General features: G+C 38.5%; 2 protein-coding genes across 2 annotated transcripts in view; one reads left to right on the top strand and one right to left on the bottom strand.

Annotated features, from left to right (window-relative positions):
* The window catches only part of NEIL3 (nei like DNA glycosylase 3), a 478812-nt gene extending 461303 nt beyond the window's left edge, over window positions 1-17509 (bottom strand). The window contains exons 1-2 of the mRNA XM_048226218.2: window positions 17424-17509; window positions 13748-13879 (exon numbers count right to left, since the gene is read on the bottom strand). The gene's annotated coding sequence lies outside the window, so the exon portion shown is untranslated. The remainder of the gene's footprint in view (window positions 1-13747; window positions 13880-17423) is intronic.
* An 83-nt stretch (window positions 17510-17592) lies between these two features.
* Window positions 17593-24033, top strand: part of VEGFC (vascular endothelial growth factor C) — a 96101-nt gene continuing 89660 nt past the window's right edge. Inside the window, exon 1 of the mRNA XM_026508551.4 lies at window positions 17593-17833. Coding sequence (XP_026364336.3) covers window positions 17684-17833 — 150 coding nt within the window. The 5' untranslated portion in view covers window positions 17593-17683. The remainder of the gene's footprint in view (window positions 17834-24033) is intronic.

Raw genomic sequence — 24033 nt, 5'->3', positions numbered from 1 at the left:
AGAAATAAAAGAAGAAATAAAAAAATACATGGAGGCAATGAAAATGAAAACACAGTGGTCCAAACTCTTTGGAAAACAGCAAAAGCAGTTCTAAGAAGTTCTAAGCATATAGCAATACATGCCTACCTCAAAAAATGAGAAAAAGCTTGAGGAAACAATCCAACTTCTCACCTAAAGAAATCAGAAAAACAACAAACAAAACCCAAGGTGAGTAGAAAGAAAGAAAGAATAAAAATCAGGGCAGAAATAAATGACAGAGACTAGAAAAAAACAGTAGAAAAAAAAAAACGGTAGAGAAAAGTCAATGAAAACAAGCGCTGGTTCTTTGAAAACACGAAAAAATTGATAAACCCTTATCCACACTCACCAAGAAAGAGAGAAAGAACCCAAATAAAGAAAATCAGAAACAAAAGAGAAATAACAATAGACACCACAGAAATATAAAGGATTATAAGAGAATATTACAAAAATTATATGCTCACAAATTGGACAAAGTAGAAGAAATAGATAAATTCTTAGAAACACACAATCTTTCAAAACTGAAAAAGGAAGAAATAGAAAATCTGAACAGACTAATAACATAAATTGAATCAGTAATCCAAAAATAGAAGTCCAGAACCATATGACTTCACAGGTGAATTCTACCAGATATTTAAAGAAGACTTAATACCTGGTCTCCTAAAACTATTACAAAAAATAAATAAGAAAGAAAGGAAAGCTTCCAAGTTCATTATATGAGGCCAAAATTACTCGGATGCCAAAACAGACAAAGACACCACAAAAAAAAAAAAAAAAAAAAAGGAAAGAAAAGAAAAAGAAAACCACAAGCAAATATCTCTGATGAACAGATGCAAAAATCCTCACAAAATATTAGCAAAGTGAATTCAACTATTCATTGAAAGGATCATTCGCCATGATCAAATGTCATTTATTCTGGATATGGGAGGATGGCTCACTATTTGCATATCAATCAACATGATACACACACGAAGGATAAAAATCATATCATCATCCCAATAGATGCAGAAAAAGCATTTGAAAAAAAATTAACATCTGTTCATGAAAAAAACTCTCAACAAAATGGGTTTAGAGGAAATGTATCTCACCACAGGAAAGGTCATATGAAAAATGCACAGCTACATCATACTCAATGGTGAAAAACTGAGAGCTTTTTCTTTAAGATGAAAGACAAGACAAGGATGTCCACTCTTGCCACTTTTATTCAACACAGTCCTGGAAGTCCTAGCCACAGCATTCAGACAAGACAAAGAAATTAGAGGCATCCATATTGGTAAAGAAGAAGCTAAACTGTCACTATTTGCAGATGAAATGATAGTATGTATGGAGAACCTTACAGTACAAAAAAAAAAATATTAGAACTGATAAATGATTTCAGTAAACTGCAGGATACAAAATTAATAAACATACATTGGTAGTGTTTCTAGACACTAATAACAAAGAGGCAGAAAGAGAAATTAAGAAAACAATTCCATTTCCAATTACACAAAAAGAATAAAATATCTAAGAATAAACTTAACCAAGGAGGTAAAAGACCTGCACTCTGAAAACTGAAAAACACTGATGAAAGAAACTGAAGATGATGCAAACAAATGGAAAGATATACTATGCTCACGGGTTAGAAGAATTAATATTGTTAAAATGTTCATACTACCAAGAGCAGTCTACAGATTCAATGAAATCCTATCAAAATACCATTAGCATTTTTCACAGAACCAGAACAAATAATACTAAAATTTGTACGGAAGCACAAAAGGCCTCAAATAGCCAAAGCAGTCTTGAGAAAGAAAAACAAAGCTGGAGATAGCACATTCCAGATTTCGAGATATACTACAAAGCTGTAGTAATCAAAACAGTAGGTATGGACACAAAAACAGACACAGAGTTCAATAAAACAGAATAGAGAGCCCAGAAATAAACCCATGCTTATACGGTCAATTACTCTATGCCAAAGGAGGCAAAAATATACAATGGGGAAAAAACAGTCTCTTCAAAAAATTGTTCTAGGAAAAGTGGATGGCTACATGTAAAGGAATGAAACTGGACCACTTTCTAACACCATACACACAAAAAAATCTCAAAATGAATTAAAAACCTAAACGTGAGACCTGAAACCACGAAACTCCTAGAAGAGAACCTAGGCAATAATTTCTCTGACTTTAGTCATAGCAACATTTTTCTCGGTATGTCTCCTAAGGCAAGGGAAACAAAAGTAAAAATAGAGTATTGGGACTCCACCAAAATAAAAAGCCTTTGCAAGTGAAGGAAACCAACATCAAAACAAAAAGGCAATCTACTGAATGGCAGAAGATATTTGAAAATAACATATCTAATAGGGGTTAATATCCAAAATATATAAAGAACTTCTATAACTCAACATCATCACCATCAAAAACAACAACAACCAATCTGACTCAAAATGGGCAGAGGACCTGAATAGATATTTTTTCCAAAGAAGACATACAGATTAACAACAGACACATAAAAGCATAAAGAATACAGTCAAGGATACTGTAATAGCATTGTATGGTGACAGATAATTTGCTACACTTGTGGTGAGCACAGCATCATGTATAGAGAAGCTGAATCACTAGGTTGTACACCTGAAACTAATGTAACATTGTCTGTCAACTGTACTCAAACAAAAAACAAATTTAATTTTTTAATATTAAAAATAAACAAATTTAGGAGCTCATATTATATAGAGAAAAGGAGTGAGAAGGTATTAGCTAAAAAAATTAATTCAAAATTATAAAATTCATTCTACATTTTTCTGCCAATCAATAATTTTAAGGGAATTTTTAACAGCTTGACTTTTGTTTAAAGTAGTTTATAAACATTCAGAATTAGTAGTGCCTTCTTAGATATGACCATCATTTTTAAACATAAGTCTGTGAATTTCCTTCAAAATAAATATTATTTTGGTAAACAATAGGTGACAGATGAAAACATATGAGAAACTATAATTATTCATCTATGCTGTCAACTCCAAAGGCCCATGCAACAGAAATAGCAAGTGATAATATCTATAGCTTTTTTGTGGTGTTCTTTCAGAAAAGAGCCATTTCCTGTTATTTCTTTGGCAGCTTATCTGTATCTTAAAACATACTAAGAATGGGTGAAACCATTCTAATTTGAAACACGTATATATCTGTATGCATGCCATTTTGTTATAAGGAAATTGCTCTAAATACCTTATTGTTTTCTTTACAACTAAAACCTTAAAAATAAACTGCTTCAAAGAATGGATAGGTAAGTGTATCCTGACCTGAACTTAAGATTGTATTTCAACACAAATAACGACTTGATTGGCTACAAATAATGATCATTGATAAAGTAATTTGCTCAGTTCTATGTGACATTTATTCCATATACCCTTTATTCCCACCTGCTTAGTCATTCTTCATATTACTGCCCTGAGCTTATTTTCTTATCAACTGACTTTAATTTATCTTGTTTATAAAGTGACATAAATTCTGTCGGAAAAAAGTGAGGAAATAGATAATGGGTGGATAGGTGGATGTCTGCCCAAGTGAATGGTCATATGTACAGATATGGAAGAGACGGTGAGTCATACAGGAGAGGAAAGGGGAAAGGTAGGAAGCAAGGGAGTGGGGGAGATGTGCAGAAGGAAGGAGGGATGAAAGAGGAAGGACAGAGAGAAAGAAAAAATTTCTATCATTCACTTTGGGTAATAAAATCTTTGGACTGGATTCAAAAAATGCCATTAAAAGATTAACGAGTTTCATTTCTAATACCTTAGTTTATGGTTGCAACAAACAAATAGGCAGGAATCCAAAGTACAGCTATACGAGCTTATCCTCAATTTTCAACAGATCCAAAACCGAACTTCTTTTCCTTTCTTCCCTATTTTTTCATCTGGTTCTTTTGTCCTCACTGTACACCATATAATGAGATGGTTAGAATAATGAGAAATATTTTGAAGATGGTCATATGAATTTTGAAGAACAGTATAAACTCAAGCAAATTAATGTTTCTCATCTGGTTTCCTCACTGGATTGCTAGGATAAAATGAGATGATATTTGTAAAAACTTTACTTTCCTGCCCTTCACACAGTAGATGTTCAGCAAATAAAAGAACCTTTACTTACCCTTATAGTCATTGGCACGTTGTTCAGTTCAAACTTATATAATCTAGTTCCTTACCATCTGTCATCTACATTGTTGGAAGAATTTTTTTATCCAGTTTCTCTACCTTCAATCTCATTTTCTCCCTCTCAATACACCTTTATTCTAGCTGAATAATGATAAAAATTCATTTTCCCCAACACTCTTCTCATGGCGTCAAGCAACTCTGTTTAAAGCCTGTCAGTGGGTGGTCACTGCAACCAAGTTAATAACCAAATTCACATTTCATCTCAAGTGTGTTTTCAGTTTCAGCTAACTCTCATCTGGTCCCCCCCATTCTGCAATTCCATCTTACTTTCCTCCTATACACATCTCCATGTAGTGACCCCTGAACTCTCTCTTCTCCTTCCTATCCACAAAAGCATTTTCTGTACTCTCTATTTCTTTGTTTCCCCTTCTCTTCTCAGCCTACTGAAATATGACTTATGCTTCCAACACTACACCAAAATGTTTTAATGAGGTCACTAAGTGTTCCTCAGAGCTCATCTTATTTACTTTCTTGGCAGGATTTGACACTGTTAGTGGATACCTCTATTTCAATATACTCTCCTTTCTTGACTAGCCAATCCAGTCTCCTAGCTTCCTTTCTAATTTGTAGGCCACTCCTCAAACTTCTTATACCGGGTCCTATTCAGCATTTAATATCTTGCTGAAAAATACCATCATCAACCCAATGGTGAAAGCCAAAACCTGAGATTTAGCCCTAAAACTTTCCTTTTGTTTACCCACTGCTTAATAAAACAGACTCTTTAAAACTAATAAAACCCTTTTGAATTGATCCACCTATTTCTGCTTCTACTGCTAGTTAAACTTATGGTCCTCTCTTGACTGAACTATCATAATCATACCCTGTACCCTCTTATTTGCTCATAAACTGTCCCATTCCCTTTTCAGCACTGTAGTAAGCATATAACTTAGAGTTACATGAAGCCCAATATGGCATTTTGTGATCTGGCTGAAAAGTCATAAGCCATCAGCTGGAAAGTAATGAATCCATGCAGTTCAAGAAACTGTAGGTATAATACTCCTACTGATACAAGGTCTTTCAAAAGAACCACAATAGCCAAAAAGGTTCGCTTTTTATAATGTACAGCAGAGGGAATATAGTCAATAATATTGTAATGTCTTCGTATGGTGACAGATGGTAACTACACTTATTTTGGGGACCATTTCAGAATGCATAAAAATATTCAATCACTATGATGCACCCTTGAGCCAGAATATTGTATGTCAATTACACTTCAATAAAAAATTGCCATGTATATAGGTACCCCTAAAAAATGACAAAAAGATCCACGATAGCCAAAGAAAGTTAGCTCTTAACATTCTCCAAGCTCAGAGAACACTGAAAGTAGACCATCAGGACAGTAAGTTAAGAAATAATTTTCCTCCTTCTATCTCCTCATCCCTCTACTTTCTTCCTTCCCTTCCCTGTACTTCAAAGTATTAAAACCACAGCTAGCAAGAAGGATGCAGAGGAATAGCAAATGTAAAGCAACTATAACCACCTCCCTTCCTGCTACGGGCAGTAAGACTATAACAAAAAAAGTAGAGAGCGCTGAAATTTTTAATAAAGACAGGAATTCTCTGAATTGGAATAAAAATTACAGCATTTGGACTGTTTCTATTTCTCACCTACAGACTCATATTATGTAAGAAAACACACACACACACACACACACACATATATATATATATATATATATGCCATTTTTTAAGTAGATTGATATATGTACCAGTATTCCTAGGAAAATCTGGGTTTATATCCATTGTTACAGTGCCATTGCTATTAGAACCAGTTTTACTCTCAAAAGAGTCTTATTTTGGGAATAATATATTATATGGCACACATAACTGAGATTAAAGATATCAAACTGAGGGTTTCAGAGGGGAGGGGGTAGGGGGATGGGGTAACTGGATGACGGGTATTAAGGAGGGTACGTTTTGCGTGGAGCACTGGGTGTTATACGCAAACAATGACTCATGGAGCACTGCATCAAAAACTAATGATGTACTGTATGGTGACTAACATAATAGAAAAATAAATAAAAAATAAAAAAATAAAGATACTGGAACGAAAACTGATACAAGTGTAAGAGAGATGGACAAACCCAAGGGACACAGGAGAACAGAAGAACACTATCAGTCGGCCTGACCTAATTGACATTTATAGAAAATTCCAACCCTGCCAACAGAAGAATATGCATTCTTTTCAAGTGCACATGGAACATTTGGCAAGGTAGATCATATTCGAAACAAGGAAACCAGGCTTAATAAATTCTAAGAGATTCAAGCTATATAAACTACGTCCTCTGATCACAATATAAATGAGGGATAACGGAAAAATCTCTGGGAGACCTGCAAGTATTTGGAACTTACCCGACACAATTATAAATAACCTATGAGTCAAAGAAAATTGAAAGGCAAACTAGAAAATGCTTTTCCTTGAATGAAAATAAAAGGACACGTATCAAAATTTGTGGTATGCTGCTACAGAAGCACTTAGAAGTTTATAACACTAGAACTATATCATAAAAGACAGAATGCCTCAAATCAATGATCTTGTTCATTTTAGGAACTTTTAAAAAATGCATTAATCCTAATCTAAACATAAGAAAATAATGAAGAGTAGAATCAATGAAATGGAAAACAAAAATTGAGAGAAATAACGAAATAAAAAATTGGTGCTCAGAGAAAATCAATGAAATTTATTAGCCTCTAGCCAGATTGATCAGGAAAGAGAAGGAGACAGAGGGAGAGGGAAGACATAAACCACTAATATCAGGAACAGGAGAAGTAATATCATGACAGACTCTACACAGACTCAAAAGAAAAAAGAAATGTGAAACATTTTATGCCAGTGAATGTGACAACTTAAGTAAAATGGAAGAAATCCTCAAAAGGTTAAACAACCAAAGCTCATCCAAGAATATGTCAATAATCTGAGTAGATGTATATCAATTGAAGAAATTGAATTCACAGTTAAAAATCTTACCACAAAGAACACTCAAGGTCCAGATAGCTTCAATTGTGAATTCTATCAAACATTTAAAAAAGAAATAATATCTTTGCTCATTTGTTTTGTTTCTTAAATTCCACATATATACTGTACACCTGAAACTAACATAACATTCTATATTAACTATACTAGCATTAAAATTTAAAATTTAATAGAAAATAAATAAATAAACCCCAACTCTATGCACACTCTTGGAATTATTGCAGCAAAAAAAAAAAAAGTTGGTTTAATATTTGAAAATCAATCAGTGTAACTCACCATATTAAGCAGCTAAAAACAAAAAAAAATTATGATCATCTCATGAAAGCTTTTGTCCTTTTGTCACATAAAATTCTTTATAAGAATGTACATATAAACTTTGTTTGTAATAGCCAAAAACTGGAACAATGTAAATACTCATCAAGAGATGAATAGATGGGGTGCCTAGGTGGCTCAGTCATTAAGCGTCTGCCTTCGGCTCAGGGCGTGATCCCGGGGTCCTGGGATCGAGCCCCACATCAGGCTCCCCTGCTGGGAGGCCTGCTTCTTCCTCTCCCACTCCCCCTGCTTGTGTTCCCACTCTCGCTGGCTGTCTCTCTCTGTCAAATAAATAAATAAAATCTTAAAAAAAAAAGAGATGAATAGATTAACAAATTATGGGGTATCCATACAATGGAATACGAATCAGCAATAAGAAGGAATGAACTTGTCATGTAGTTGATGACATGGATGAATTTAAAAATAATGATGCTGGATAACAGAGATACATACAAAAGAGTATATACTATATGGTTTCAGTTATACAAAATTATAGAAAATGTTAATTTATCTGTATGACAGGAAACAGTTCATTGGCTGCCTGGCCATGGGGGAGCAGAAGCGGGTGACTTGAGAAAACCTTTGAGAGTGATAGATATAGTCACAATCTTGATTGTGGTGATTATTTCATGGATGTGTACATATGTTAAAATTTATCAAATTGCATATTTTAGGTATGTGCAGTTTACTGTATGTCAGTTATATCTTTTAAAATCAGTTATAATAAAAATAATAAATTAATAAATAAGTTTTTGCCTCAAATTCCTTGCTCACTTTTAATTAAATTCAATAAGCTCTTGTGCTAGATGCTACAATAAAGACACTGATGAGTGAGATCCAGTCCCAGAAGCTGGTTAGTGTTAAACATGGGGGCTGAGGCAGTGGCAAATGTGATTTTTATCAGACTGTGATTTGGAGAAGTTTGGAAAGGAAGAATGGGAAGGAGGAAGAGAAGGAGAAGGAAAGAAGGAGAATGAGCAGGAGAAGAAGAAACATCTGTGCTTTGGTCAATCCAAGAAACAGGAGATTCCCTCACTGTTCAACCATAAACTAAGTATAAGATGCCAGGCACCATGCTCATCACTGAGAAAACACCTTTAGTAAGTAAGCATATGATGAGATAAAACATACATTTAGATCATGAAATACACAAAAACAATGAAGCATGAGGAAGGAAAGAATTCATTCTGATGGATTAAAAAGGAATGTTTGACCATGACCATGACAATAAGGAAATAAATAAAAATAAAAATATTTCAATGAACATCAAGACTGGAAAGAATTGCTCCTCCTATGGGAATAGTATGAAAATGTGCATCGTGAGACAGTTTATCTAGTGTGACTGAGGAACAAAAATCCCTCTAGTAGGGTTGGCAAATAGGACACATAATGGAAGAGTAACGGGGAATTAAGCTGGAAAGGTAGGGCTGCCATAATATTGTGAAAGAAACTGCATCCTATAGTAAGCACTTTGGCATCAATTCTGTAAGCAGATGGATATTTAAAAACAACAGTATGACTACCATTGCTGTAATCAGTTGAGATAACTCACAATCTCTTAATTATAATGATCATACCACTCGTGTTTGAAAATAATACAGTTTAAAAAAGTGATCAAGATTTTTCCCTCTAATAACATCATACTTAGTAACTGGCTTTCCAATATTCTTTTTTTTTAAGATTTTATTTTTAAGTAATCTCTACACCCAACATGGGGCTCAAACTCAAAACCCTGAGATCAAGAGTTGCATGCTCTACTGACTGAGCCAGCCAGGCGCCCCTCCAGTATTCTTTCTTAAGTATGAGGGTTGGATCTGCAGTCACAATTGGTGAGTGGTTGAATTTCAATAATCCTTGTAATAATCACAGGAAAGTGTCAGAAAAGTCAATTATGAAACATGTATATTACGGCAGACAAATTATGTATGTATAAATACATAGGGAGAAAGAAGAATCATCGATGATATCAACAATGGGGGCAAGTTCAAAATCGGGGGAAAATTTTAGGATGCATTAGGAAAGGATGAACAGATGGTGTGGGAAACAATAAAAGTTAACACATGAAAATAAAGGTAAAATGTCAAGATCTGTATACAAGATGTTCTAGAAAAATATAAAGGGAAAACAGCTTGTATAAATTATTTGAAGACATATGACCCATTATTTTGCAGAAATTACACACACAAACACACACATACACACAAACGCGAACTCAGACAGAAAAAACCCAAAGTGTGCCAAAGAACTTATAAATAAGCCACTATGGATATTTACAGGAAAATTCAATAACAGCAAAGACAAAGGGAACATTCTAAAATTTTCTAACAAGAAATGGCAGATCATCTAACAAGGAAAAGCATCACTGCAATATTCGAAAGGAGGAAGTAAGTAGGGGCAGTGCTTAATCTCCTGGTCTGGAAGCACCTGCTTTGAATCCAGGGTCTGTCAAACATGAGCACTAGCTCTAACATTAAACAGAATATTTAACTTCTCCGTAGCTCAGTTTCCTCATCTATACAATACAGATCAGAATAATTCCCATGTGATAAGATTGTTGGGAGTACTAAATACATTACAATATCTAAAACCCATAAAAATACAGCCAAACACATAATAGACATTATATGGCTATAAACTATTATTGTTTTTAGATTTCTTGGTAGCAGTATTTGATGGAGGAATGCAATGAAATAACATTTTTAAAATGCTCAAGAAAAGACAGTGCAAGAATTTTATATCCACTTGAACAATTATTTAATTATAAGGGTGAATAACAGAAAAAATATAATAAATATAAGGAAGGAATAAACATTAATATATCAACCTATTAATAGCATATAAATATTAATTCATAATTATTAGTCATTCTTTATCCAAAATTTATGCAGGGTATTAAATGTCAAGTATTATTTTAAGTTTTTACATATATTAACTAATTTAATAGTCACATAAACCCCATGTGGTGAAGAGAGGTTCACCAAAGGTCAGTCAGGGTAAGTCTGATAGGCAATCAAGAGTATCTCCATACTAAGGCTTCTTTGTAAGGTCTGTAAATGTGAGACAGATCTTAAATACAAACCATCTGTTCCTTGTTCCCTTTCTGAGGCTTTCCTCCATGAAAGCTTGTTTACAGACGTTATCTCTAAGAAATGGTCCTTGAGTGTGGTTTCAGTGGAGGCAGAAACCTTTCTTTCTAAGGAGTTTGAATTTTGGTTACCTGTCCTGTTGTGTACTCTTCCACAAGAAAAGCCAATCTGTGGTTGGCCAGTCATGGAGGAAACCAAATATTTCATAACAAAGGACTGGCACCAGCCAGTTGGCATTCAAATGCAAATGTGTGCAAAACACAGAGCTCTATTGTTTTTTTTGGACAAATCATGCACACATTTCTCTCAGTTTTTGAGTTACAGCAAAGAATGACTAAGGACAGAGAAAGCAATATTAAAGTTAGAGACCTTGACTTTTCATGATTAAGAAATAACAATCGTTGGTTACCTACCCAGCACCTTAAGCCTACAATCATGAAGGAAAATTGCTAGGAGGGAAAAGAAAAAAAGCATTTGGATTGAAGCATCTAAATCTAGTTCTGTAGGTCTCTGCTGGATGCTGGCCATGTCCTGTGGTCGCCATCTTGCCGTTTTGGCACAAAGCTCTGTTGTGGAAGTTCTCTCCACCCAAACACCAACTGCTTCTAAAGTATTCTTAAGAATCCTAATTTTAAAATTTTCTAAAGGAAAATCAATCCTGTTGTCAGTGGGTTAAACTTTCTTTCTTTCTTTTTTTTTTTTTTAACTATGGCACATGAATCTAAGTATTCACTTTCTCAAGTTTGACTGCTGTTCTAGTGGTCAAAAATTAGTGAAGAGTTCCCATCCATTGTGGGTCCTCAGCATTTTTTATGGTGTCTTTTCCAGCTGACAAAGTCTGAGTTTTTTAGGTCATATAGAGGCCACTTGGGAGAAGATGAAGGAAATGCAACTCATCCCTGTTAGTACTAAGACTGATCAGATTGCCTGAGTCTCTTGGAGTTTGTCACATCTGCCCAAAGCAAAGCAGAGCCCAGAACTGGGGTAGAAATGTGCACCCTGAAAGGAGACCTGTGATGTGTTCTTATGGTATGAGTCAGTGAGTGCTTATTTGAGTTTAAAAATACCACTCACCTTCTCGGTTTTTTTGTGAGGATTGAGAGTAATACAAACAATAAAATTTCTGAGGGAACATCAAGGCTTTGCAAAGTTCTCTAGTAACTACCCCAATACCCTGAGTGCCTCTGTTACTGGAGAAATAGGTTGGAATTCCCCAGATTGAAAACACAAGGTCAAGTAATTTTTTCCTATTATCAGAACTCTACCTCTCCACCAAACAAAAGTTTCATTCCACCTTGAAAATTACCAAATATTAACTAGGATATTCAAACTCCATCACAAGGTTTAATTGTATGAACCCATTTATAAGTATTCAAGGGTACCCCCAAATCTGTGTTCTTCTACATTCCATCTTTATAGTTTTACCAAGATTAATCTGCTGCAGACGAGACATGCAACCAGAGACATCCTCAGCAACCTTAATAAAATTTTCTCAGCAATGCTGATAAAAGTACAGCATCAATTTGTCTTCCTTCTGGAGTAATTTCTTGTTATATGTTCGCAAATTTCCAATTGAAGGCTTTGATGATGCCAATCAGACAAGTTGACAGAGATTATCCCCATGTGGTTTTTTTTGTCCCCCCCAAAAATCTTCATACTCTAAAACAGGTGTTATGTCACAAAAAATATTCCTCGGTAAGAATCTTTGGGAGTTTAAGGGAAAATGAAAAATTGAGTGCTTGACTATCCTTTGGGGCAGCTTCATTGATTTCATACTTCCTTTTTTCCCTTTAGTTTCACCCAGGAAGTGTTTAGAGGTCTAGCAACAGGACCATTTTCCAATCCAGTTTTTGCTTGCATATTAAATCCCCTATTTCTGACTTAAGACCATTCAGTGAAGAGCGAGCTGTGGTCATATCTGCTCCAAGAGCTACACCTAAATGTTTTCCAAAGGGGTTAAAGAGCCTATTCCCAAAGTCTCCAACATATTCATCTATTTGTTTGTTTATGGGAATGGTCTCCAAAATTTTTGTCTAATATTTATGGTTTTTCTAATTTCTTCTGATTTTATTATGGGATTCAGGGTCTTTTAAGCCACAATCAAAATATTCATAGTACCTTTTCCATTGAATTTTATCACATATGAGGTTCCTAATAACACATAAATCAACTGATACAGATCTGGGAATGCTGAATTAAATGTTCTTACAACCACTGCAAATTGCTCTGTAAATTTCCACCTATCCTGCACAAGCTTTGGAAAGCCTTTGAAAATCACTCTCAGCTCAAACCACAATCAGGGCTTAAGTTCCACCATAAGGGGCTTGTTCTGATCTGGTTAACTTTAAGAGACAATTCAGCTTTCAGAGTGGCTGGCTGGCCAGCAGGAGAGGAGAGTTGATCGTAGTGTTTGAGGCAGGGAATAATTGAGGGCCATAGGATAGAAGAAGAGTAAGAACAAAACTTTAAGGTTCAAGTTGTGATTTGAGCAGATCTAAAAAAGAGATAGTCTTTCACATTTTTCAGTTGTTTCCTTCACCAGAATATTTAGAGAGGCAACTGTGGAATCTGAATTCTCTTGCAAGCTTTCGCATACCAATAAAAAATACAGGTCATTGAACATTTGCAGTTTTACTCCCTTTCCATTCTAAACCACTTCTCAAATGAATAATTTTGTTCCAATGAAAGGTTTCCCAAATGGCTATTGATGTTAAGCTATTGTTGGTAAAATTATGCCATTTAGGAAGTGACTTACATGTATTAGCTATAGTGTAAATACATGCAGAACACCTTCAGAAGACACAGACTTGGGTTGAGGCTGAGATGAACGCATGACAGTCTGGCAATTGTCAGTCAAATCAGTGATCTGTTGACCTTATGTCCTGGGCACCCAAACTAATGGCTAGGCAGCTTCCAGTGGCCAACCTGACAGGTCTTGGAAGACTTAAATTCAGACATGAACTTCCGCCTAACCGTTAGCAACAGAAGAAAATGAAAAGAGTAGTGACAAAAAGCAATGTTGCCAGTAATGAGGCAGCTTTCTCCCAGGGATATACGTCTACAAATCTGATCAAATAATCAAAGAATTCCTGAAAGGCAATCTTCCAGGACAAAGTACACTTAGCCTTTGATAGATTGATGAAGAGAAGCAGGAACTGAGATCTAACACAAGACTTACCTCATCACTGCAGGCCTCAGTGGCTCCCATTTCTGAATTGAGGGACTTGGGCTTTGGCACAAAGGGGATTTTCAATAGGATCTTGGTGGGACTTCCATGTGGTTGAATTCCCCAAAACAGCACCGGATAACCCTTCAATAAACAAAAGTCACACTTAATAGAACTTACTGCAGTAAGAGAGAATACCACTGTGACAGTTTTAGCAATGTCTCAGAAGAGGTAAGTCAGAAGTAGAATTATTGTAGGACTTTGGGGTCTAGATTCAAGTAGGTTAAAGTGGGTCTTTCAAAGTGGGGAGTTGGGTAGGACTGGACAAAGTTGTGATGTCACAGTTTAGGACTGGTTGACACATGTAGGTGAGGGTCTTGAGTAAACTGTTACTGATAAGAAGGCTGTTTGCCAGAGTGCAGTTATTGTCTTGAATATATTGATTTGTGGGCATTTCCTGAAGCAAACAGTGGATTTAATTACTAGTTTGCAATCTTATCTTTCCTAGGCTAAAGTTTCCTAGAAGGAATAACTAAATCACTTTGATATAAGTGGTTTCCTTATGGTTTCCTACAAGTTATGTTCACAGACGGTCTCAAGTCTCAAAGACTCTGACTTTAATACTGATAAAAGCAGAATTTCAAATAAAAACATCAGATGTTACAAAAATGGGCATATACCAGCAAAGGAAAAATTTGATTGAAAAAAAAAAACATCATGGGGGTGCCTGGGTGGCTCAATAGGTTAAGCATCTGCCTTGGGCTCAGGTCATGATCCAGGAGTCCTGGGATCCTGCCAAGCCCCCACATCAGGCTCCCTGCTCAGTGGGGAGTCTGCTTCTCCCTCTTCCTCTCCCTCTGCCCCTCCCCCTGCTCCTTCTCTCTCATTCACTCTCTCTCTCAAATAAAAAAAAAAATCTTTAAAAAATAAAAATAAAAAAAATCATGAACATTTCATTTTAAAATTCGCTCGAGACTTATATATTACAATAAGCTCAAACTTAATATCCAAACGAAAAAGCACATACAGAATTGGTTCCAAAAATCAACTGTGTACAAAGTCACCAAGAAAGCCTCAACGCAGCTCTAAACTCAACATCATCTAGAGTACAACTAAGTATAATAAAATTAAAAACTATTAGAAAAAATTTCATACATTTTTTTCCAAGAACAAGAAAAAAGAAAATTGAATAATTTGTCAAAGAAAAAAAGTCCTAAGAAAATTAAGATAAATTTACAACTGCTCTCCAAAGAAAGCACAACAGCCAAAGTGGCAGATAAATTCTCCTTTTTTACAGTGAAGACACTCCAACAAGGAATGCAGGATGGTGTTCTGAGACTGCCATCTTTTTTTTCCTCTCAGGTACACTTTCTGCCAGCATTTCCTTTACTTAAAATAATAAGTGGTAAAACGATAACATTTTTGAGAGGAAAAAAAGCCTGTATGTGCTTACAGCTGTATTTCAAATAAAATAAATCAGTTAATGTTATACATTTTTGACACATCTTGGTTCTGTTGATTTGCAGTCTTCACTCCACACCAGGCCCTAGGACTGTTGCAAATGCCTGAGATTCTCAATGTGGTTGCTTATTAGGGTCCCAAGGACACATCTTACCCAAGGCCAATTAAGCCAGAATCTCTGATGGTGCACTCAAGCATGTGTTTTTGAAATCTCCTTTTGGTATTCTAAGTGCAAAGTTGAGAATCGCTATAATAGGGAATGGTTTAAAAGAAGCTCCGGCTTCTCTTTCAATCCTACTAGTCTGGCCTTAGCTCTTCCTTAGCTCTTCCCTTTTCACAGCTTTATCAGTATCTGAAGACAAATATGGCAAACTGATGAAATACGAGTAGAAGGACAGCAAGAAGCATAACAGACCCAGAGAGCCAGCATCCCAAAAACATCTCAACATGCTATGATCTTGGGCTGACTCACTGAGTGAACAGAACATAATAAAGATAAATAACAGAGCTCAAATCTTGGGCACAGTAAACCAACTTCACAAATGCAGGGTAACGTACATGTGGCTGAACAGCAGTACACATGAAAAATTCTTGAGGAATTTAGTTGAGTTTAAGTGTAGTGTGAGTCAATACTCATTTGGTTGCCAGGAAATAAACTCCATTCAAGGCTGTATCAACAAATGCACAATGGCTGGACAAGGAAGACCCTTTCTACATGCTTGTAGAACACTTTCAGGACTGAGCCTTGTTCTGAGCAGTATACTATATGAAGAACATGGAAAATTAGATTAAGATTGATGAGGGAACTTGGAGCTGTCATTTTCATAAAAGGATATTTAGCTGGGAGAAAAGCTAGCATAGGGAGAACATGACAGATGTTTTCAAAATATTTGAAGAACTCACATGTGGAAGTTAGATTAGATTTATTGTGTAAAGTCCAGAAGTCAAAAGCAATGGATACGTGGAAGGAAATGCTTTTCTGCAATGTTAATTTTCAAAAAGCACAGAGGACTCCCTGTCCTCTTTGAGCCTTCAAGTACAAAATGGGTGGGGGGACTTTCAGAACTTGAAGAGAGTTGAATCAGGTAACAACATCTCCATCTAAGATTTCATGATCAGTGTATTTAAAAGTAGCTCAGGCTTTCTAGGTTCTGTATACCGTTGAAACCCTGTAAGCTAGGTCATAGGCAACTCATGCAGTGAGCCCCAAGGAGGGAGACAGCCAGGGCAATCGCGCCACAACGTGATTTTCCAAAGGGGAAATGCAGTGACTTTTCTGCAGATGTCACTTTCTACAATCTGAACAACACACGTGTCTCTTTATCACTCCCTTTCTCATTGAAACCCAACTTTCCCACAGAAACTGACCCTGCGTGTCTTTCCTCTCCGTGAAGATTCTGGCTCTTCATCCCCACCCTCCAGAAGTTCGGGATTCCAAGGGGATCATTAGTATTCATCCCAATAGCCCGCACTGCACTTGAGCTCTCCCGTAGTTCTTCCTGCACATTAAGTTACCCAGATGCAGGGAAAGAGGGGCCCGCGGCGGGCTCCAAGGTCCCGGCGGGGTCTCCGCCATTGTGATGACTTTCCCTCGGACCTTCTGGAACTTCGGGACAGTTTGCAAACCTCGAACGGGGCGCAGAGGGCGAGGCGTGCTGCCGAGGACAAAGGGTCGGCTGGCCTTCCCCAGTACGCCGACTTAGTCGCGCTCCCCTCAGCCCCGCGCGGCCCGCCTGCCCCAGCTGAACTTGCCCCTCAGGCCGCGCTCCCGGGAGGGGGAGGGAAGAGGGGTGGGGACGCGGGGCGCCTGGGCGGAGGCGAGGGCAGCAGGGAGCGCGAGGAGCGCTTCCGAGGGAAAGTGAGGGGAGGGCGGCCGGGCTCGGCACGCTCCCTCCCTCGGCCGCTTTCTCTCACATAAGCGCAGGCAGAGGGCGCGTCAGCCATGCCCTGCCTCTGCGCCCGCCGCCGCCGCCGCTCGCCCCGCGCTCCGGAGCCGCCCGCGCCGCCGAGCTCCCCGGCCTGGCCGCGCGGCGCCCCGCCGCCCTCCTCCCGGCCACCGCTCGCTGCACCGGAGAAGGGGAGGGGAGGGAGGAGGGGGCCGCGGGCTCAGAGGGGTCGGAGGGGCCGAGCAGCGCCGAGGGGTCGGCTTTGCCCCCCTCTTGCCAGAAAGCGAAAACAGAAAGGCGAACCGAGGAGCCGTCCCCCCTCGCCCTCGCCCTCGCCTCACCTCGCCGGCCCCGAATGCGGGGAGCTCGGACGTCCGGTTTCCTGTGAGGCTTTTACCTGACCCCGCGCCCCTCCCCGGCACTGGCCAGGACAGAGACGCTCAGCGTTGGGAGCGTCGAGCCGCGGACCGCTGCCGCCGCCTCCGGCCGCCCTCGGGGGTCGCCGGCGGCTCTCTGCGGAGGGAGCGCAGCGTCGCGGGGGCGCCACGCGCCCACCCCGCCCCCACCGCGGACCGGCCGCCGCGCTCCCGGTCCTTCCACCATGCACTTGCTGGGCTTCTTCTCTCTGGCGTGTTCCCTGCTCGCCGCTGCGCTGCTCCCGGGTACGCGCGACGCGCCCGCTGCCGCCGCCGCCGCCTTCGAATCGGGACTCGGCTTCTCTGACTCGGAGCCCGACGCGGACGAGGCCCAGGTAGGTGCGCGGCCGCGCGCTCCGGGGTTGGACTGGGGGCGACTGCGGGGGCGCTGCGGTGTTCGGGATCCTGTGGACCCAGGTGCCGCGCAAAGTGTGTGTTGCTGTTTCACCTTCTGGACGTTGCATCCAAAGTTAACCGAGCTAGCCGCACGCTTCCTGGGAGAAAAGTTTTCTTCTTGTTTTTTGCATAAAGTTGTTACTGAGTAGGAAGCAAGTCAGGAGAAAGTAAGATAGAAGCAGCCACAGAGGTGGCTGGTGATAGAGATCACAACCTGCTTGAGAGCAGTCCCCGCGGGTGCGCCCAGCGGGCTTGAACCCTCGCGGGGCGCGCGACTCCGGAGAGCCCTGGTTCTTCCCGGTCGGGAGTGCTCTTTTCTTTCCTTTAGCAGATCAGTGGGAGTCCACACTGCTTTAGGGGCTAGGACGACCAGTCAACCGAGGTTTGTTTTCCCGGAGCGTTCCTCTTACTCGGAGCACTAGGCGATTTTAGGAAAAGTGTAAAAGGAATTTAGTCACCGGCTTGAGGGCTTAAGACTTGAGATTCACTTGGAGAAGTTGGCCAAAGTAGGGCTGCAGCAGGATCTCATGCAGATCTCAATCAGGCATGACTTTTCAACTTTATAAACTCTGCAGTTCTGAAATCTGGTAAAATACTGAAAAGTAAGGTGGATTGTTTTGTTTTGTTTATTAAATAACATATGTTTATGGAAAATGTTGCCAAGGTATTTTTGAGATATGTTCTGATTTTCAAAAAGGAGTTACTGTATTTGTGCCTGCTTCTGACTTGCTCTTCCAAAATGTGTACCTAAAACGTTCAGAACTGACATAAGGATGGAAAGTACGCTTAATAGAGTTTGGGAACTCCTGAAGAAGTTTTATATTCGACATACTATGGGACACCTCCTTTCAAAGACTTGCAGTACCCCTGACTGGGTACAGAATGCAATGCTTTATTTCAACCCGTGTCCAGTGTGTGTGACTGTCAACTGGGAGGTGACTTGATTAACATACGTCGAATGTGTAGAAATTGAATTGCCTGCACAGTTATATTTTGAAATACGTTTTACGACTGAGAAGACTAATTTTATAAAAACCAAGCTACCTCTAAATTTTAAATTTGGGGGACAAATCATATATATATATATATATATATATACATATACATATACATACGTATGCACATATATATATATATATACAATATATATTTGTAACTGTGTAGGGGTCGAGGGAAAAAAAACCTTGTGAGAAAAAAAAAGTGTTAAATTGCAGAACAGAGTGCATTATGTGATTTGTAAAATTATTTTCAAAACAAATACTTAATATTGGTAGAACTATTATCATGAGAATGTCTTCCTGTGCTTAAATGCCACAAAAATGTAGCATTAGACCCACTAACACTTCTGGTAATTTGAATGCCTTGGATTTCATGATATCTATTCACTTCCTGTCTCTGTGAAGTCAAATTATTAAAAGTATGACTTAGTAAGGCAACACCCAGAGAGATGGCTGGTGAAAGAGATCACGTAACCTGTTTGAGAGCAGGTTATTGCCTGAGGTAACTTACTGGAGTTTACAGTAGGAAAGTGTGAAGAAGGAAGTAGAATGAGAAGTCTTTCCTGATAAGCCAAAAGCCTGTATGAGAGTCACTCACTGCTGGGTCAGCTTTGAGTGAATGTGCTCATGTGTGTTATGGATGGATGTGCAGTTGGAGGTTCAATTTATTTTTCATCTTCAAAATCATCTTCATTGGTGATGTAATCAAATCTTTATTTTGCTGTGAAAGTCTTTATATATTTTTATTTGCTTTTCGTATTTAGCCATCTTTTATATCCGGTATGGTGAATATGAGTTCATATTCTGTAGGTAATAGGGACTCTTTTTCACTTGATGAAACATCACTTCAGGTCTCTGAGTTCCACAGCCCATAGACAGTATATTATTTCTGCACGAAAGTGTTCCTCTTTGGTTGACTGGAGGCTTGACAGGCAAGTGTCATTAATGCCTTTGGTGAAATTGCTATGTCCTTGCCATTAGATTTCCAAGAGACATGGTCCAAAGACTCCATGTCTCTCCCTAGTGGCCTAAACAAGTGACTCATGAGGAGGTAAAACTTGGAGAGGAGCTGATTGTTAATTTCCTGTGAGCTACAGAAACCCCAAGAAGAGATTTCAGAAGGTAAATAAAAGACACTAAATATACAAAATCTTCGGCAAATGCAGAGTTTCGGTAATTTACACTTAGAAAGTATTTTTATAATGTTTAAAAAATACAAAACAGCTCACAAACTATAAACTGAGCTTAGCCATACAGTCCTTCACCACACCCCCAAAGCCATACAAAAAATGGGAGGTAAAATCACTAATACAAACAAGATTTCCTTGTTCCTTGACTTACGTTTGCACTTATTAGGTTCCTCTTTCTAATTATTCATGGTTATATGACTTACTAAAAGATCCCAAAATGTTTCCTATTAGTGCAAACAATCGAACATCAGAAAAGTAAGGAAAGCATAGTACAGGCTATTATATAATTAAAATTAAGTAGGCATGATGGGAAAAAGAGGAAATATTTAAAATTATCATCCAACTAAAAAACCTGCAAAACCTAGAAAGAGCACTAGATTGCTAATGCAATCATTTGCCAACATGAGATTGCATAGAGTTCACTCTGATTGGTTGGAATTGAGGCGTTCTGATTTTTAAAAGAAAAAAGTTATTATAAAAAAAATAAAAGGGAGAATTACGTGTACTATACTTTTATTCCAAAAAGTGGGCTAGCAGGGAATAGAAGTACTTAAATTCTTATATATTTTAGAGCAGTGAATTCAGGGAGAGCATGTCTTACACATTGCACATGCCTGTGTTAAAGTTCAAAGTCAACAAAAGAAAGCTTAAAGATTTATAATCTCGTATCAATTAAGGGAATAATTTAAAAGATCAAATATTATTGAATGAGCAAATACAACTTATTTTCTGTTTTACATAAATAACTTTAAATATCCCTACTTTACAGTTTAAATGCAAAAAAGATTAGTTTAATCTTAACACTAATTGCTTTAATGAGAATAGCTATTTTAAATTAATATAGTAAAAGTACATATGGTTTATGGTTACCATCACAAAAAACTTCCTAATAATGGCAACTAGTTTGCAACATGCCAGATTTTCTTTCTCCACTGTTTATAATTCTGCATACTTTGGTACTTGTTTTATTTGTACTTACTGTTTCAGATTAATCAGTGATAATGTTTTTCAAAATACCATATGTGTGTTAACTGCATTAGAATTCCCTAGAGGTCTTTAATTTTATTACCCTTACCTGAGACCAACCAAATCTCTGGGTTTGGGTCTAGGAATATACATTTTAGCTAACATCCTAAGTCATTCTCATGCACAATGACAGTTTTAGAGTCACCGATCGGTGTGTTAACAATGACTAATTTCATTGGTTTTGGCATCTTCATTATGTAACTGTTGAGTTTGCAGGGTAATCTGTTAGGCATGGGGCATCTTAAAAGACATAGCCATTTTTCCTGTCTTCAAGGAGCTTACAACTCAGATAGAAAAAAATAAAGGCTTAAACACAAAAATGCTGTGAGGTATTAGGGGAATGGTAGCAAAGCATTGTCTGTGTCCTGAAGTTTGTGCAAGAGAGTGAGCCGTGTGGCCTCGTTGGTCTGAGTGCCTTGGCATGAGGCTGAACTTGGGCTGTAACTTGGGTGAGAATTTCCAGCAGATGACTAGACTATATCAAGCACAGGAATCCCTTTTGTGTTGTGGATGGGGTGAGAAGATAAGAAGACCAGGTGTTATATAGAGTAACAGTGAAGAATCTTAACTATGAATAAGTTGTTGGAGATGGACAGGGTTGCACTGCAACCACTTTAAGGTGGGTTATGGAGGGTGATTCCTGCTCTGAGCACCTGGAAGACACAGGTCATAAGAAAAGTATTGAAATCATTTCTGGGATTGATTAGACGTTGTAAACACTTGCTGGGGGCATGGTCTAGTGATGAAGCAACAACAATATGGTCTAGTGATGAAGCAACAACAATATTCTAGAAGGGAGGTGATGAATAGAGCAGAGTTGACGCAATGGGAACAGAAGCCAAAGCTGTCACAGAGGAAGAACCCATAGATTTGTTGACTAATTCATCAGAAAGATTAGGGAGTGGAAGAAATGAACCTTGGCATCAATACTGTAATCATAGGATAATGTTGGTCCTACTTGAAGGATTAGGGCATTGCAGAGAAGAGCAGAGACTGTTTTTTATGGATCATTGATGGATAATGACAATGTTATTCCATAAATCACTTAAGATTTTACTAGTCTAAAAACTCTTTGGAGAAGCAAAGTAAGCTTTACAAATTTACATCCCATTAGAGAAAAATAATTGCCTAGGACCAACAGGACTTAAACTGTTGTAATATCCTTAAAGTATTTGAGCATTTGACAAGTACTATTACAATCCTGAAAGAAAAATTAATAGTTGCATATCCTGCTGCTCTGCATTGAAAATGGAGGGGTAAATTTTATTCCACTAAATTGGGTCATAAATGCAACTATAATATGTAGTCATTGACTTGCAGCCTTCTCTGTGCTTCATGTCGCAGTACCCATGACATTTCTCTCATGTACTGTAAATGTCCATACTTTTTAGCCGCAATCTTTAGAAAGGAGGTGCAATAGTAGGGAAATATGAAATGTCTGTGAACGTGGAAACCTATGAACTCTCTCGTCTTCACCTCACTCTGCATCAATTTATGTTGGAGGCCCAGAGTTTCACTCCCTAAGAGCCCCTTTCTGAGGAGGACAAAGGATTATATAATGGAAGAATTGGATGCTTGTCCCCTTTTCCCAAGTATCTACTCTTTAATGGCAAGTCTACAGTTTTTATGATTATGAATTGCCTTAGAGTGTATGATTAAGTGTTTTGTAAGCCTCCTCCCTTATAAGAGATTTCTGACCCAACTCTGAATGATGCTGGGGATCTATGGTTTGGGACATAAAAAGCTCAATTCCTCCTTCATTTTGGTTTCTACTTCTTTGTATTCTTTCTTCTGAATTGTGGACACCTGATTGGCAGTCATTCATTCAAGAATCAATTATCGTCAGGGCGCCTGGGTGGCTCAGTCAGTTAAGTGTCTGCCTTTGGCTCAGATCATGATCTTGGGGTCCTGGGATCAAGCCCCTGCATCGGGCTCCCTGCTCAGTGGGGAGTCTGCTGCTTCTTCTGCCTCCACCGGCTTGTGCTCATGCTCACTTGTTCTCTCACTCTCTCTCAAATAAATGAATAAAATCTTCAAAAAAAAGAAAAAGAATCAATTATCATTAAAATTGCTTTGTAGGAAGCAGTTCCTGGTATCAGGGCACAGCTTTAGAGCCATTGGGTCTCTATTCCTGTCTGTCTAAGTTAATCTGATAAGGTGGAGGGTGGTGGATTGGTGAGATTCCTTTCTGGCCTTCCCGTTCTGGGGCTCTTGAGATGGAGGTCTTGACCTCCTTATCAACATGGGACCAACCAGGAGTTCTGTCTTATAGCTCTTTCTAGGATGTTTTGGGACTTAGAGGCTGGTGGGAGAAGAAGGTAGGTTGCCTGTGCCCCTGGTACTGGTGTCTTTGGCAGCTATAGGGGTCTTTACAAGTTCAGATCACTCCCTGGGGACCATCTATACCTCTGGATATGGAGTAGGTGTTCGCATAATAATTCGGTCTCCCCTGCAACATCCTGAGCACTGTGCTGAGAGCCTTATATGTTTGTTTTTCCTGACATCTTTCTGAGATGGATGTTACTGTATTTCATTAAAGATAATAAACCCAAGACTCAAATGACTTTGCCAGGAGCAAGGATAGAGCTTTTTTCTTTCATTTCTCTTTTTTAAAAAGCTTTTGCAGCACATAGTTTAGAAAAGTGTGATAATGGGTTTGGGCCTTCTGGATTTTGAAAGACCCAAGACCATATATAGTCTTTTCTTCCTGCAAGTTGTAGCTGTGGGCAAAAAGGCAGAGAGAAGAGGTGCTCTGCACGTAGGGCCTATCCAGTTACATTTATTTAAGTCCCAGTTCCCTACAATTGGACGACTCTGAAATAAACTTGTACTTTCTTCCCGGCCTTACCATATGGTGCCCCTCTGATGAAAGGGTGATCGCAAATGGCCTAATCCATAGTAGCATTGCAAGAATGACTGCATAAC

Source organism: Ursus arctos, unplaced genomic scaffold, assembly GCF_023065955.2.
Source record: "Ursus arctos isolate Adak ecotype North America unplaced genomic scaffold, UrsArc2.0 scaffold_27, whole genome shotgun sequence".
Classification (NCBI taxonomy): Eukaryota; Metazoa; Chordata; class Mammalia; order Carnivora; family Ursidae; genus Ursus; species Ursus arctos.
The sequence above is the reverse complement of the archived record's forward strand: the minus strand, read 5'-3'. Positions and strand labels throughout refer to the sequence as shown.